The 17,099-nt window shown below is 55.0% G+C and overlaps 1 protein-coding gene across 2 annotated transcripts in view; it reads left to right on the plus strand.

Moving 5' to 3' along the window:
- Window positions 1–16,889, plus strand: part of ARHGAP35 (Rho GTPase activating protein 35) — a 124,557-nt gene extending 107,668 nt beyond the window's left edge. Inside the window, exons 4-7 of one of the 2 annotated variants that reach the window (XM_027617449.2) lie at window positions 2,928–3,005; window positions 4,599–4,730; window positions 11,409–11,514; window positions 12,340–16,889. In XM_027617449.2, the coding sequence (XP_027473250.1) occupies window positions 2,928–3,005; window positions 4,599–4,730; window positions 11,409–11,514; window positions 12,340–12,697 (674 nt within the window). In that variant the 3' untranslated portion in view covers window positions 12,698–16,889. The remainder of the gene's footprint in view (window positions 1–2,927; window positions 3,006–4,598; window positions 4,731–11,408; window positions 11,515–12,339) is intronic. The other variant, XM_027617450.1, reaches the window with a different exon arrangement.
- Window positions 16,890–17,099: the final 210 nt, after the last annotated feature.

A 17,099-nucleotide genomic window follows, 5' to 3' on the forward strand; every position in this document is an offset into this window, starting at 1 on the left:
GGTCTCTCCACACTGGGGCTCAGGTGCTGCGGCCATTGCTACATTCTCGAGGACTTCTTAAGCTCCTGCCATTTGTGCCTTTGTTGTCTTAGTGCCAGAGGGGACTGATACTCAGATAAGGAAGGCTAGGTAGAGAAAATAGGTGTATTTCCAGCCTGGGGGGTGAAGCCTTGTGCCCGCTGACACATACCCAGCCAGGGCTTGTCGAAATGGGGATGATTTTGTGTGTTAAGTGTATGATACATGTTACCTGGGATGTGCAGTAGGTAGGAAATTTAAGTATGTCTGAGACAGTTTGGGAAAGTCACTAAGAAGAGAGACCATCGTAAAACTACTAGGCCCATCCCTGACCTCTGACCTTTGGGCATTGAGAGCAGCAGCAGATGTGCCATCTCAAAAGCACCCCAGGATGCTGCAGGCCCGTGGGCTTCTCCCAAGCCTGGCATTTCTTCTGGGGGGAAGCCTGTGGTCCAGACCCCAACCTGTTGGCCAGATGTCAGACATGTTCCAGAACAGCACTGAGGAGCAAGAGCGGCAGAGGCCCTGGACTTAGACTTTAACATCCTTGTGGTCTGGGGCAAGGGTTTCGCCTTTCAGATCCTCACTTGTCTCACCCACGTCCTTTCTATCCTGGAGCTGCTCCCAAACAGGGCTGAGGCTTCAATAAGTGAGTGAGTGGTAGGTGGATGTGGGAAAGCGCCTAGCTCAGTGCACGGCCTAGAGACACTCAGGAAATGTGGACTCCGAAGGGGCACAGGGTGCATCTGGGGCCTCAGGTCTGGCAAGGGTATGCACTTCACCCTCCCTCCAAATGCAGTGAGGGCAGCTCCCTTGTAGCTAGGCATTGCACAGTAAGATGTCCTTCCTTGGGGCTGGCCTCTTAAGAAACCCCCTTTTCGCGGGGGTGAAAGGCCCATGTGCAGTTAACACCTTTTAAGCCAGAGAATTGATGACTTTGGCTTCGATGTTCTTTAAAGGTTCACCTGCCATTCTTCTGGGGCCCCAGAAATAGGCCGACTGCTTTGATCTTGCCTGATGGGTGCCTCTCCAGAGGCGCTAATCACAGTGATTAACTGACGTTGAGACACTTGGCTCTCTGGAGCTTACTGATCGCCTTTTGGCCCGGTCCTCTCTCCGCTGCCCACACTGCCTTCTGGTGTTTGGTGTTGGCTCCCGGGCATGCCCTCAGTGCCCTTTCGGCTAAGCAGAGTTGCTTGAAACCACAGTCTTCAGAAGGGGCCAGGGTTGGTTTAGCCATGAGATCCCACTCTGGTCTTCACTGTGAATTCATCATCCTTTAGAACTGTGATCTTAGGGGTGCAGCAGTGGGCTTTCCTTCCCTGAGACAGGGAGAAGAGGGGGGTCAGTAGCCAGTGACTGGAATCCACTCCAGGCTGAGCAGTGCTTCCTGGGGTGAGGAGTGAAGGGGGGGTCAGTCTCTCACCTGATACTTTATATTCTTCTGTATTATTTAACTAAATTTTAGTATTGTTTTTAAGTATTATTTTTTTCCTTAGCTGACACTGTATACTAAATCGATTACAGAAGGATCAGAGAGCTTGGGGGGTCGGGGGGGGGGGAAGGGTAATAAAAGAACAAGAAAGAAGAAATAGAGAGGACCTGCTCTAAGAATAGGAAGATCTGTTCAAAGATAAAAACAAAGGGGGACATCTAAAGAAAATGGTCTTAAAAACCTAAAATTTTTAAATTATGTACTTCAAAAAATTCAGTATACAAAATTAGAAGACAGATAACAAAAAGGAACAAAATGTAAACATATGTAATGTTAACATAGTTCCTTACTATTCAGAGGCCTCTTTCAAGTACACAATGAGAGGGACCACTCATAGGGAAATGAACAAGAATGACAAGAACGTGAATAGGAAATTCACAAAGTAAGAAACACACACTGCCAAGAATCTGTTAAACTTACTAGCTATCCAGAAAACATAAGAAACATAATTGTGGGGTATTTTAACAGGGAAAACCTAAATGATTAACAATAGGACTATTTTATTTTATTTTATTTTATTTTTAAAGGTTTTATTTATTTATTTGAGAGAGGGAAGAGAGAATGAGATAGAGAGCATGAGAGGGAAGAAGGTCAGAGGGAGAAGCAGACTCCCTGCTGAGCAGGGAGCCCGATGCGGGACTCGATCCCAGGACTCCAGGATCATGACCCGAGCCGAAGGCAGTTGCTTAACCAACTGAGCCACCCAGGCGCCCACAATAGGACTACTTTAAAAGTTATTTCGTACTTTGATGTTTTTAAAAAGAAGAATATTTGATTAGAATAAGCTCACAACATACATTGTAAATGAAAAGGGTGGCTTAAAACACAGTATTATCTCCATTTTTCTAAAAAACATTAAAATTCAAGGGGTGCCTGGCTGGCTCAGGGGTAGAACATGTGACTCTTTTTTTTTTTCAAAGATTTTTATTTATTTATTGAGAGAGAGAATGGTAGAGAGAGAGCATGAGAGGGAGGAAAGTCAGAGGGAGAAGCAGACTCCCTGCTGAGCAGGGAGCCCGATGCGGGACTCGATCCTGGGACTCCAGGATCATGACCTGAGCCGAAGGCAGTCGCTTAACCAACTGAGCCACCCAGGCACCCAGAACATGTGACTCTTGATCTTGGGGTTGTGAGTTCAAGCCCCACATTGGAGCTACTTAAAAAAAAAAATAAAATTCAAAAGAGTACATCAAAATATGGACAAAAATTAGCTGAGGCACTTACACATTACAAAAAAGCATTTTTAAATATTGAAGTGAAGAAGAAAATGGGGGGTGAGTGGGTTGAAGCACATAGGAAAGTCCAGAGTGCTTCACCCTATTCCTCTGGCGGGTGCCTTGTTGCTCCAGTCCAGCCCTCCTCGTTCTCTGCTCTGCACTCCCTGCTCCTAAGAAACCTGCTTGTTTCTCCTCAGGATTGAGCACTGAAGGCATCTACCGGGTCAGCGGGAATAAGTCTGAGATGGAGAGTCTGCAGAGACAGTTCGACCAAGGTAAGGCCACAGCCTGGTCAAGCATCAGAGGCTGGAGCCGGCCAAGGCAGACGGGACAGCCAGGCTTGGTGACTGAGAAAGAGAAAATATTTGGCCCTACTTAGCCTTGCCTCCGTGTGCACACTGCCATGTGGAAGAGGGGGGGACAGGCCCTATCAGCAAACAGAAGCATCATCCCTGCCAAACCCGCGTCAGCCATCTGCCCCCCGTGTTACCATCCACTGATGCTGTCCCAGGTCACCCCGGCATGCACCTCGGTCACCTCTGGGGGTCTTACTTTCCTTGCAGTGGGCCCAACAAGGGTGGTTGCAGGCACATAATACGAAGTGGGGTTGTGGTCATGGTCCTGTTTTGCCAGGGCCCAGGAATACACATGACTCCCCTCCTCGCCAAATCCCTACACAAGAGAAACAATGCGAGGGAACATTTATGATCAGCTGAGCATTGGGACCCAGGCTCCTGAAGCTGAAATCTCGTGAGTTAGACTGGCTCTTGGTAGGGACTCCTGTCTCCTAAGCTAGGTCTCAGAGGCCTAGGGCCAGAGAACCAAACTCTCAGCCCTAGAACTGAGCACACTACGGGATGAGAAGTCACACCCACTGGTGCCAGAAGCAAACGAGCCAAAGCAATAAAAGTTCTCAGATGTTACCAGCCAGAAAGTAAGCTGAGGATCAGAGTAGGGTCCAACTCTGCGAGTGGCTGGGCCTGGGGGGACCAAGCCAGACTCTGAAGCCAGGCAGCCCGTGGGGCCTACAGGACAGAGCAGCCAGGAGCAGGCACCCTACCCGCAGGCTCCCGGGGAGCCATAGCACTGTGCGACGCCACGGCCAGTCTCTGCTAGCTGGCAGTAGGGGGAGGGCATACACTAGGGAAGGGAAACACCTGTTTATCTTGCAGGATAGGAAGCATGAGGTCAAAATGAGGGTGTAGCCGCACACTTGGGTATGTACTTGTGTATATTCAAGAATCTGTTAACAGTTTATATCTCCCCAAAATGGAAACAGCTTATGTCTAACAGTAGATGATTTCTTGTAAATCAGGAATGCAGTATTCAAAGAAAAGTGAAGACGCAGAGGTCAGTGGTGTCATAGGCTGGGAGGGGCCAGAGGGAGAAAGATGAGTCTTTTCCCCCTGCCGCTTTAAGGAACAAGGATGGAGGCAACAGTCAGGATTGTTGGTAATGTTCTGTAACCCACCATGAAAAGTGAGCCAACCTTTTAGGAAAGTCCTTTGTTTTTTTTCCAGAGGGGAGGGTATATGGAAAAGGTAGCACCACATCCCAGCCAGACAAGGGGATTGGGTGGCACAGAATGACAGGGTGCAGTTGCTCTGTTCAAAGGATGACCTTGGAAGGAGGCATGGGGTGTCAGCCTCTGTCTGCAGATCTCACAAAATTTTTTTTTTTTTTAGCAGTACCCAGGGATGCCACGTCCTGTTCTGTCTGTGAAAATCCCGAGTCCCTGCCCTGGCTCCAGGCCACCCCTGGGCAGCATCCCAGGGTCTTCGAGGTTTCTCTGACTTCCCCCAAGCACTGAGTTTTCCTTTTGCTTGTCTCCAGCTTATATTGCCCTCATTCTCCCAACTTCCTTTCAGATCACAACCTGGACTTGGCAGAGAAAGACTTTACAGTGAATACCGTGGCTGGTGCCATGAAGAGCTTTTTCTCAGAGCTGCCAGACCCCCTGGTCCCGTACAACATGCAGATTGATCTGGTGGAGGCTCACAGTGAGTACTGGCAACCCGGCCCGGCTCCCGGGTGCAGGCAGCACCCCGGGCTGTGTTGGCTGAACTGGGGGGGAGGGGTTGCAGCACCATGAGACTGGGTCCTGCTCTGAGGGAGCAGCCACTCTGGCTCTTAGAGCCGGGGTTGGAAGGACAGAGGGGCTTGCAGATCAGGCCCCTGCCTTTGTAGACCAGAGGGGCTTTTCTAAGGGTTCTGTCAAGGAAGTTGCAGGTTCCCCCAAAACTCTATGAGTTAAGAGCCTGGATTTGTATCAGACTTGAGTCACATCCCTGCTCCTTTGCTTGTCCACAGTGGAAGCGTGGCCCGCACAGCCTTCCCTGACCCTTGGTTTCCTACGACACTGTCCCTCCTCCTATTTATGAAAGATTAAGAGAGCTCTAGAGGCAGGGCTGTAACAGGCCTTTCTTCTCCCCTCCACTCACCCATCTCTCTTACAAGGAAGTCAGCATGTGGTCTGGGCCTCTGGAGGAAAAGGGACAGCTTGCATTGCCCTGACCAGATGCTCACTGGGGGCTGTAGCAAGGTAGTACCTCTGGTTATACTGGCGACCTTTTTGTGCCATCCTGCCGGCCCCAACAGCTGTTTCCGCCCCCGACCTGCCCCTCTCGGGAGACGCCTGTCCACAGTATTGGGAGTCTTCCCAGCAGGCAGCCTTTCCCGGACTTGGTGCTGTGCTGCAGCTTTCCACCTTGTGGCACTTTTTCCCTTTTTTAGTCCAAGGCGGCCTTCCTGCTTTGCAAGCCTCGTGGGCCAAGACCCCCAGAAGGAGCCGTTGCTGTGCAGCTGCAGAAGGGAGGGTCTTGGCCAGTGACGGGGGGTGGGGGGGGTGGGGGCGGGGGATTGTGTTCCTTAGACTATAGGACCTTAGTCTCATCTCATCATTGCCCAACTCAAAAGAGGGAGTTTTGAGCCAGCATGATTTACTCACAAGGCTGATGGTGTGGGCAGCAGTTTGGGGGAAATCACAAATCAGGGTTTTAAGTCTTGGATCACAGGCTTTTTGGGACTTTGGGAAATGGGGTTACCGACAGCAGCCCAGCCGGAACTGTGGAGGCACCCCTGTCAGAACCTGGCTGCTGCTGGGATTGCGGGGCCCCCGGAGTCACCTTTCCCTGGTCTGCATTTCCCATGATGCTTGTTTCTGCAGGCTGGGTACCACCTTTGCCATACTTTATCCCTGTGGTCTTGGCAGAGCGAAATCTCTCACGGCCCCTGAACTGCTCCTGAGCTTATCTGAGCCCATCAGGGATGGAGCGGAAGCGCAGAGCTCTGGCTCGATCATCCATCGGGTTGCCTGGCCTTCTTTCCCAGCAGGAGTCCGGGTTTCTCCAGAGGCTGGGTGGGGATGAGTGCAACCTTCTGCACCACACCTGCTGTCCAAAGATAGAGCCCTCCCAGCGGTGCCTCGTCCAGCAGGCTCCAGGCTGGCCTAGATGTGAAACGCATTGGAACTCTCCATCTGGAGCCAGCTTGCTTTCCACCTAAGCTCCCCTCTGGGCGGAAGTTAGGAAGAAAAGGTGTGGGCTGGTGCTCCAGCGCTCCAGGCGGGAGGATTCCTGTCAGCGGTTGTCTTGACTTGGCGCCATCTAGAGGCTCGTAGGGTCCTGACTCCCGACAGAATCCCATTGTTTCTGCAGGAACTGCTGACATAGCATCTTTTGGGGTTTTTTTGGGGAGGGGCATGGGGGGGCAGGGGAGGGAGGTGTTGCTGATAGGGAATCAGCTGCCCTTCCTACAGCAGCGTCCCTGGCTTCCACTGCTGAGGAAGGGAGCTTCTTGCTGCTCCTGCAGCCTGGAAAAGGGTGGAGATTTCTGCTTCCTCTTCCCATTGTGTGTTTCCTGTGCCCCCAGCTAGTCAGCTGGAGCTCCTCAGCTGGGGCTCCGTTGTCTTGAACCTGGGGGTGGGCGGAAGGTGGGGGGCGGGGGGAGGATCTCGCTGACTGGGCACCTTCCCAGGCCGCTGGGGCTGTGCATGTCCTGGGGTGGGTCTCACTGAGCCAGGGACACCAGCCAGGCAGGACCAGCGTTAGTGTTAAGGGACATTATGAAACGAAGATTCTCAAGCCCAAAAGTAGGTATTCTCAGCCTGGCTGGGTTTCCATGGCAACATCAACTTGACCAGCTCTTCCCACTTAATACCTAAGAGCTGTTGTGTCTGTGTGTGTTCAGGGCTTGGAAATGGTTTCAGATCCCATCACAACAAATATCAAGGTCACTATCAAATTGTTTTGTTAGCTCCAGAATTTCACAATATTGAACATTGCTGAAAACAGGCCCACAAATAGAGATTCTTGTGATTATTCACCAGTTATCTTCCCACCGTACTCAAGGTGATGTGTGTGTGATTCAGAGGTAACAGCAGTGGCCGCCGCCCATACAGCTTAGGTAGTGGCATGCTGGGGCTTGACCTTCTGTGCACAGACACTGTCCCTGCCCTCCCAGGGCACGTACTCTAGTTACCTGCCAGACAGAATGAAGCCAGCTGAGCTAGAAGTGCGGAAAATGCAGTGAGAGGGCCTAGGGTCGAGGGCTTCATGGAAGAGGTGGCGCCTGGGCTGTGGCCTCAAGGAGGACCAGGATTTCAGGAGGCAGAGGAAAGGGCTTTGAGTTGTTCCCTGTTCTTTCTCACCCACACACCTCACCCTGGCCTTGACCACCTGTGATCATTTATTCTTGCCCCGCGTCTTCTCTTTCTCCTCTCACGACACCCCCAACCCCACCACCACCGATGTGGAATCCCACCAGTCCAGCCAGTCCCCCGCAGGCCCCGTCCTATGTCTTTTGTGCCAGAGGGTTCCTAGAGCCAGCTCAGTCTTTGCACAGACGTCCTGAGCCTAAGGACCTTTGGCTCCAGGCCCTCATTAGCCCCATAACTGCTTATAAAGCTCCATATGCACAGTTTAGTCTACAGAGAAGACCAGTAGCTTTCATCAGCTTGTCAAAGGGATATGTGCCCCAAGTGGTTCAGGATACTGGCTCACCATCTTACCATTCCCATCGAGAGCTGGGATGCCTTACAGCTAGAGATGATAAAGTAATTCTGGGATCCTGCTTCCTCTTGTCTGTCTGTAGATAACTGCATCAGGTCCCAGGGGTGTTCCTCACTCACATCCTGGCACGTGCCAGGCCCTGCGTAGGACCGGGCAGATGGCATGGACAGATGACTGTGTAGTCCCTGCTTCATCTGATGGGTTGGGAAGCACCGGACAGGTGACTGCAAGGTCATGCCTCCTGTAGAAAGACACCCAGAATCTTCCAGTCCAGGCCCAAGAGTGAAATCTCGGCCTTGGCTTCGTTTTGCACCTGAGGGAGAGGTGGGGGTGGCATGCCGTGAGTGCCTGCATGCGCATCACTGAAAGGGTGAGAGGGCCTTGAGCCAGGCTTTTCCTTTTCTGCTGCTGCAGGTGTGCGAGATGGTCAAAGGCCATCAGAGATTTTCCTCCAGGCTCTGAGTTTGGTGGCAGCAAATCCCAGCCTAGAGTCTGATGGCCTGGGCTAAAGGTGGCAGCAGAAGAGTGCCCTAGCCAGGGCAAGAACAGTGTTTGGGATCAAGAACCCTGACAGCAACTTGTGTGACCTTGGACCAGTACTCTTACTTCTTGGAGCTACACTTGATCTCTGTGCTGTGAGGAGTGTAGCGGGCTAACCCCTAAGCCGTGGCCTCTGCTTCCTCCTGAGTTCTTGGGGGTATTTGTTAGTTCTGAATGAGTTCTCAGTCGTCTGGTCTGTGTCCGGATTTTGTCTTGGTTCAGCTGGCCTGAAAATGCCTCTCAGGAACCTGAGACCAAATTTCACAAGTACGGGGTGTGAGCTGGGGAGGCCCTGGCCCTGCAGAGGTGCCCTCGCCATCCCACCTTTTCCTTCAGAGAGGATCACTGGGGGAACCCCGCAGCGTGGCAGGAGGCCGGGGACCCAGAGCAGGCATGCTGGACTGGGAGACGGCCTGTGCCCACCCACCCTCCCCCTCACCAGTCTTCTGTCTGTGGCGCTGCCTCTTGGTTTTCTCAACCAGCATGTAGGAGGAGCCCCGTGTGGTGAGGGCTACACAAAGAGCAACTCTGAAGTTGTCCCATTAGCACTCTGGCACTGTCCAGAGGTAAGAAATCAGTGGCGTCCTGAGTACCCGAGAGAAGGTTCCTTTGCTTGAGGGAGGAGGCGAGTGAGGTCAAGTCAGCAAGATGGGCCGTGTTTTTCATGAGACAGAGGGAAGGCTGGGCTCTGCACTGAGAGGCTTCTGTTGCTCTCCTTGATGTTCTTCCTCCCTTCTCCTCCTCCTCCCGCCAAACTCAGTGCTCCTCAGCACTCAGGAGCACCTGCGCCTCAAAGCCGGCTGGAGGAAGGGAGCAGGGAAGCACAAGGAGAGGGGCCATCTAGGTCCTTGCTGAGCACCTTGCTGCCACGCTACGTGGGGAGGGAGGCTGGCATCCCCAAGGACAGCACACGAGTCCTGGTACTCCCACCTCCGCGTGCTCCTCTTCCCAAGGAAGACAGAGGCAGCAAGCATACTTGTCGCTCAGTGGGGGACAGGCCCCCGTCATTGCCAGCCCCGCTTCCTGCCTCTAGCCAGGAGCACGGGTGAGGCCTGCTCTTGGGTGCAGGTGCCCCAGGGGTCAGGTGCCCAGTGGAAACACACAGCTGCGTTGGTGGCGCACCACGGGCGCCCAGGAGAGACCTGTGCCAAACTCGCGTCTGGGAGAGGGTGTGATGATTCCGTGGGGGATTCTGAGCCCTGCACATGCTTCTCAGGTGTCAAGACAGTCACTCCTGCTGATGAGAGCAATGTACTTGTTTTAAGTAAACTTTGTACTGAAGCTTAACAGGAAAGATTTTTGAAACTCAAAGCCAGAGAGAAAGTGTACTCTTGAGGTTGAATCCTTAAAGCTTGGGTGGAGAGCCCTGAGGGTGATAATGGCCCCACACAATTAGTTCCTGTGGCCTTTCAGTCATTTTCTACCAGACAGCTGTTACGGAAACACGATTTTTATGAAGTCCCACAGTTGAGTCAAAAGATTCACCAGGTTCCATGCCTGTGAGCCTGCCAGCAAAAGCTCTGGGTCACTCCAGCCCTGTCCATCCTTGCGGCCTTCCTTTCCACTGCTTCCTGCCCCTCAGACTGCCTCCAGGTGCTGACTGTGTGTCTGCATCTCACCGTGCGGCATCACCGTCGTCAGCCCCTCATACAGACAAGGGGTGCACGCTCACAGGTGTCACTCACCCACACTCACACGGCTGCCTGGTGTCAGAGACAGGATTTGAACCCAGGACCGCGGGGGTTGGGTTTGGGCTCTGACCCGCTGCACGCACGGCCTTACCCCCCTGCACTTTGCCGTCCCTTCCCGGCGGTGCACACTCCGCCTGTCCTTCCCAGTCTAGCTTGAGCCAGGCTCCTCCTGCGCCTCCCTGCACCATGACCCTGGGGGCACGTCACCTGCTGCAGAGGTTCTTAACGTGGAGGCCAGAGGCTTCCTAAGGAATACGATGAGTTTTGGGGAACCCGCGAACCTCCAGAAATTGTAGACAGAGTTGTGCATGGCGTGTTTGAGGAGAGGCTCCAGAGCTTACATCCATCGCAAAGGAGTCTGTGCCCCCACAACAGTCAGGAACCATCATATTTTTTTAGCCGTTCACCCACCCCTACAACCCTAAGTGAGGGGTAGCTGTTATCTCTTCCTGGATCCGACTGTGGTTTTTCTGGGTCCTAGGTGTCACCTTCAGCTCTTAGAAGTAGTCATAAGGAGGTCTTTCATGCTCAGAGAAATCTGGGCTGGCTCTCCCAGCCAAGGCAAGCCAAGCGTATTCAAGAAAGGGCAGCCGGGACCCCAGGGAGCAAGCACAATGGGCCCCACTCAGGTTCTGCAGCCAGTCAGTGGGGTCTGGTTCCCAAGCTCTGCAGCCTTTCTGGGCTTCACCTTCCTTATCCCTCAGTGGCCTGACAAGCCCCTGCCTCATAGGACGCTGACGACTAACTGAACCAGGACTGGTGCGGATGAGCACTTGTTCGAGTTGGCTTGTATTCCCACTCCCACTGCATTAGGATTCCATGATGGGCAAAGTGTGGGCGGTAATGGGGGAAGGGGGTGCGTAGTTCCTTTGATGAACTGCCTGAGAATTCCCCCACTGTTTCCATCAGCTCCTCCAATAGGGAGTTGTGTAGAGGGTCCTTGTGTCTCTAGGAAAAGGACAGAGCCCTGGTCTTGTGACAAACTCCCTCCCTAGACAGTCTGTTGGCGTGGGTGGGTGGCAGCGCTCACCCGTCTGGTCAGGAAGCATGCAGGCTTTCTGCATTGGGATGCCTGTCTCCAGGGGCAACCGGATGAGCAAAGAATGGTGTTCTTTATGGTGGTGTCTCTGTGGATCCTTGAGTCTCGGATAGTGGGGGCCAGGAAGCCCCAGGCACACAGTGCTCCCCTTCAGCAAGGGCCTGGGACCCAGAGGTAGGCCTGGCTTTTGGGTCGGTGCCACCACCAGGTGTGCCTGCCTTGGGCAGAGGCTTTTGGGGGAAAGACTGGGGTTGACCTTGTCTGAAAGCCCTGGGCGGTGTGTGCCCTGAGGTGGCCCTCAGCCCGCTAGTCTCACCACCTGCCCAGGACCAGTATTTGTCTTGAGCCCGTAAGCCACCAGCCATGGCCACGAAAGACTTTGGTTTTCTCTTTCCTCAGAAATCAATGACCGGGAGCAGAAGTTACATGCCCTTAAGGAGGTACTCAAGAAATTTCCAAAGGAAAACCATGAAGTCTTCAAATATGTCATCTCTCACCTGAACAAGTATGTTGCAGGGCTTGCTATTTGGTCTTCCCTCCTCCTGAAATTGCCAGTTAGGGCCAGCTAGCAGCAGAATGATGGACCAGGCCGTGTTCTCAGCCTGGCAGCCGGGCCCAGCCCAGTCTGCCAGGGGCTGCTGGTGCACCTCCTCAGTGGGGGCACATCTGGCTCACCGAGGAGTATCCTGGCCTCCTGGCTCCTCACATTGCCATCCTGGTTCTATCTGAGAGGCCCAGGCGGCCCTGAGCATGCCCAGAGTCCTCTCCGTGTGTGACAAAACACTGGGCAAGATGGGGGTGCTGTGAAGAAACTTAACCTGTCAAGTGAGTGCAGGAGCTGCGGGCAGGAAGTCTGTCAGCAGACTGTTTCCCGGATTTCTTCACAGACAGAATAGGTTGGTTTTCCAGGCAAACCTGTTCCTCTCTTGGCAGAGTGGTGTTTTATGGAGTTCCAGCTCAGGATGTGCACACTCCCTCTCTCTTCAGCCAGAGCAGCGTCACACACTCTGGTGTCTGGACGAGAGTCCCTGAGGCAGACCGTCTACCCGCGGGGTTTGTGGAGGGCATCCCATGAGCCAGGACCCCAGAGCCACCCCTCAGGGGCTGACCCAGTGGTGACACGGGAGCAGAGCGCTGGCCGCACAGGGTCTCAGGTGTCGACTTCCAGGCTAGGCCACAGACAGCTGTACTTGGGCCTTTTCTGTTTTCAGGTTGTGGGAGAGCAGCTGGGGTGACGGTGACCATGAGCACACAGGGGGCAGGGCAGGGGCCCTGCCGGCGGAGAGCCTCATCCAAGGTGCTCTGACCATGAGTTTGGTGTCCCCCACAGAGTCAGCCACAACAACAAGGTGAATCTCATGACCAGTGAGAACCTTTCCATCTGCTTCTGGCCCACCTTGATGAGACCCGACTTCAGCACCATGGACGCCCTCACGGCCACGAGGACCTACCAGACAATCATTGAGCTCTTCATCCAACAATGTCCCTTCTTCTTCCACAATCGGCCCATCAGTGAGCCTCCTGGTGCCACGCCCAGCTCCCCCTCTGCCGTGGCTTCCACCGTCCCCTTCCTCACCTCCACACCTGTCACGAGTCAGCCATCACCCCCCCAATCCCCTCCGCCCACCCCCCAGTCCCCCATGCAGGCCCTGCTCCCCTCCCAGCTTCAAGCAGAACACACGCTGTGAGCCACCAAGGCCTGGGGCAAAAGGAGACCTTCTCTCTTCCACGGGGTGGCGTTTGGTCTTGAACAAAACCAGGTCCACTGGGGTAGGGGTGGGGAGAGTGTCCCCTCTCCCCTGTTACCTTCTCAAGACCTCAGCGCCAGCACCAGGCCCAGTCTGCCGTGGGCTAGGCTGTCAGGCCCCCTGAGCCCGGCGCTGCAGACCTAGAGCTGTTCGCAGCCATCAGGGGGCACCCTGCCCTTTGACCTGGACCCTTTTGAGGCCTGCACTGGCCAGGCAGTGGCCCCCGTGGCCCTCCGCACGCTCACTGCTCCCCCAGACCACCTGCCCCACCTGCCCCCGCATACCAACCTCGGGGCATCCACCCACTGCTTGGACAGAGCCCCGGCCTCTGCCAACGGGAGGAGGCTCCGAGATTTGGGCCACCCCAGGGTGAGGCCGGCAGCCCCCGCAGAGAGCAATTCCCGTCCGTTTCATCCGTCTCTTCCCACCTTCCATATCTGCACCCCCACCCCCGTTAGGTGAGCCCCTGTCCAGCAGCCTCCCCGGGAACACCCAGGCCACAGCTCTGTCAACCCAAGGTACAGTGCTGAGGGTGCTGGCCCGGCAGGTCAGAACAGCAAGGGTGGCTGTGTGCCTGGACCCACGAGTGTGTGGCTTCCCCTCCGCTTCCCACACGCCCCCTCCCACTTCACAGGCTTTGGGGATACAGTCCCTTTAAAACAAAGAACACTGGAAGGAACATGGAAACAAATCCCCAGTAACTTACAAAAGAAAGAGGAAGACACTGCAGACCTCAAGATCCACCCCTCCTCCCACCTCTCGGAGAAGCAAGCAGGTGGTCACAGGGAAACCAGGATCCCCAAGGGTGGTGGCCAGAGAAGCTGTTGGGGTCCCGCTTACAGCCTGTCACCAGATCCCCTTTCCCCAAGAAGACAGTTTAAGCCCTTGGTGGGAAGAGCTTGGGAGACCAGCCTGGATCCTGGTCTGCTTTGGAAGACACTACAGTGCTGTGGGAACACTACTCTTGTGTGCGCCTGGGTGTGTGGGTGTGTGCGTGCGTGAGTGCTTGTGCACGTGGGGGTATGCCTTTTCGAGAGGGCACAGCTGGGGGGACGGTGGGTGTACCTGGGGTTTGGTTTAGTGTGTGTGCTGTAGGGAGTGGAGTCATTTTCATCCTGGGCCACAGAACACCACTGGCCCAGGGGTGTTCATGGGAAGTGGGCGATGTGTGGAGAAGTGTGGTTGGCCCGTTCCTGCACAGGGACAACCTTTGTGCTCCCAGGACTAGGAGGGCCTGGAGGGGCAAAAGTCACGATCTGTCAGAGTCACGAGGGTGCCGTGCCTGCCTGTCACCCACACAGCCTGTGGCCCTCCCTAGCCCTTCCTGGGAAGTGGCCTTCGCCTCGGCTTCCTCGCCTTCCCACTGACCCCTGGAGAACCCTTCGCATGCCCCACCTTCTGTCCCCCAAACACAGCGATTCTGCTAAGGCTGCTACAGATACTGGCTGCCCTCCCACTCCTCGTGGCTGGGCCGTGGCCTCTGCGACTGGGAAGCCTGACACGGAGGTGCCGTGGGTTTTGGGGCCCTGCAGGCCACGCAGCCTCCAGGTCTCTTTGCACTTTAAGAAGCAACGCCTGTGGTAGGTTCTACGATGCCCTGGGTCCCCTCAGCCGGGTGGCCTGACAGCTGCCTCGCTTGGGACAGCCTCGAGCCCCAGACCCTGGCTGTCGGCTGTTGGAGGGTCGGGTAGGCCCTGCGCTCGCTGACTTCTTCCTCTGGATAAGCTGGATACCTTAACTGTTAATAGTTCTTGTTCGGCAAGATAAGGTGCTTGGAAAACTATCCCTGCAAGTTTTACCACCTCTTTTTAAGAACACTAGTCAAAAAACAAACCTAAGGTACATGAACGTTGATGTAAATGTTGGGTGAGGGATCTCTTCTGTGGTGGCTCTGTGCCCAATGCTCGAGGTCAGGGTTGGCAGGAAGGTGACGGGTGGGGTTGTGACCGGTTGGCAGACCCTCAGTCCTGGCTCTCCAGCACCCTCTGCTCGGAGTCTCGGGCAGGTGAGGAAATCACTCCATTGAACGAATCTCCCTTTTTCTAGATCATGCTCACCTACCCACTCCGAGGCAGCCCCTCAGGGATTGGGTGGGGGTGGTCTGGGACCACCATCCCTTGTGTGAACTGAAAAGTAGCCCGGTCCCCCTCCCACCACCCCCGTTAACCAGTTTCCTCCGCCGCCTCCTTTGCCACCCTACCACCACCACCTGCATGCCTGGGCTGTGCCCCAGGAACTGGCCAAGCCCCTAAGCTCCCCGAATCCCTGAGACTGTACAGACGTACAGAGAGATGGTGACTTTTCTGGGTGTGTGGGCAGGGGCGGCTTACCAACAAGGGACAGCGGCTTTGTGTCCTTGCCCTCATGGAAGTGGCAGGAGCCGGGCTTCTCCGGGGTAGCCTCTGGGCCAACAGCACCCCCTGCCAGCCAGCTCAGGGAGCCGCAGGAGCCCCTTCACCTGGCTGTACCCGGTGTCCTGCCGGGGCTTAAAGGATGCACAGGAGGGACCTGATGGCTCATGCCCCGGAAGAGCCACCGGGGGCAGGAAGCGCCGGGGGTTTCTCTTGTTTCCATTTCTTCTGTCAAGTCTAGCTTCTAGTTTTCTGCTTCTCCAGACTGACTCGGACTGGGGGCTGTCTCTCTTGTCATTCTGGGTTGGCGTTGCCCTTCGTGGTAGTTGGGGGCCCTGGGCCGGGGGTTCACACCCAGACCGAATGGGCACTTGGACGGGAGCCACAGAGGCAAGCCGGGGCATGTGTTGGGACGTGCTGCCGTAAATGGAATGCTACCCACCCCTCGAGTCCATCCAGCGTGTGAAGCCCCGAAGAGTGCTTTCATGATGATTCTCCCGCTCTGGAATCGAGGGAAGGGCAGGCATTAGTCAGCCTTGGCCAGAATGGGGGAGCGGGTCAGCAGAGGTGACGGGACTAAGTAGTGGTTTACCTGGGAGCTCTCTCCCTGGCCCATGTTCGACATCCGCAAGAGAATAGTTGCCATGTTTGGTGGAAATGAACAGCCCTTGGTTGTGAGCGGAAGGCTGATTCTGGCTCTGACACGGATGCTTCCGTGGAGGAAGGGGTCCGAGGTTGAGCGGCTTGCCTTGTGAATGCGCCCTGAATTCTTGGCTGTGTTGCATATTGGGGATCACACACGGCACGTTTATTCCTGCGCTCCGTCACATCGTTCTTCCCATCACTTGACGTTCTGGAGTGCTGAGGAACAGCACTGTTTCCTGTGTTCTACACCCTCCTGCCACCTTGGTCTTCCTACCGCGAGGCAGGAAGCCTTCGTGCTGCCAGGTGTGGTTCTTCTAGGAGAATTGGTTGGGCTCTGCCAGGTGGACAGAGGGCGACATCATAGGAGCCGCACGCTGGCCAGGGGGGTCCTGGAGCGCACACCTGCCCCTGGCTTTGCTGGGGCCCTGGTCCCCCGGTCTCGGGGGGAGGCCTGGAGGGCGGTCCATCCTCAGCCCTGAAACTTGAAAAGCTCGCTGTGTTGGTGAGAACCCTGCCCCTCTGGGCCCCCTTCCCCTTCCTGCAAGGACAGCCACGCTGCTTTGGAGTTTCCGAGAAAGGAGCGGACACCGTCTCGCTGCCACTGAGGGCACTGCCCAGCCGCTGTGTCGCCGAGAGAAGGAAGCCCCAGGGCCTTGGGCTACTTGCTGGGGGCCAGGCCCCACGGTCCTCCTGTGCAGTGGGCGCGGTGTGCCCCGCGGACGGGGACAGCCGGCACTGCACTCGCTCCCGGGCCTTGCCGACTCCGCAGACGGTGGACGAGGAGTCGCCCTCCTGTTGCTTGGCAGGTTCAAGCCACTCGTTTGCGCTTAGGTGAAAGGACAGGGACGGACCGAGTCACGCCTGGGACCTGCTGGCGACGGGGGGGGGGGGGGGGCGGTGTGAGGGGAAAGGCCATTCTCTCCCGAGGTGGTGGGGCTGCGGCCGGGAAGGGTCCTTCCCTCCTGGGGAGCCAGCTCTGTGCCCACGGCAGTCAGGTTACACTTTCATGTAGTCGAGACAGGGCCTAAGTTATTGTTTGCATAAAAAAGAATCCTGTTCCCTGTGTACATAAAAAAGAAAAAAAAGGAAATGTCTGGATTGTATGGGAATAAAACTTGTTTGAAAATTTGGAATAGTGCTGCTGCCAGCTTATTTTTCTGGTACTTGTATTTTCACATGTTAAATGATCTTTATATATGTTGAATTAACAAATATTTTGAGTTTCCTGAGAAAAAAAAGCATATTAATGGTATTGAAATGTGTTAGTAGTCTGGCCGTGTGCCTAAATTTCTGTTTTGCAGCAAAAGTGGAGAACTGTATGTAAAGAAAGTATAACAATTATTTCT

The sequence above is a fragment of the Zalophus californianus genome, chromosome 17 (assembly GCF_009762305.2).
Source record: "Zalophus californianus isolate mZalCal1 chromosome 17, mZalCal1.pri.v2, whole genome shotgun sequence".
In the NCBI taxonomy this organism is placed as follows: domain Eukaryota; kingdom Metazoa; phylum Chordata; class Mammalia; order Carnivora; family Otariidae; genus Zalophus; species Zalophus californianus.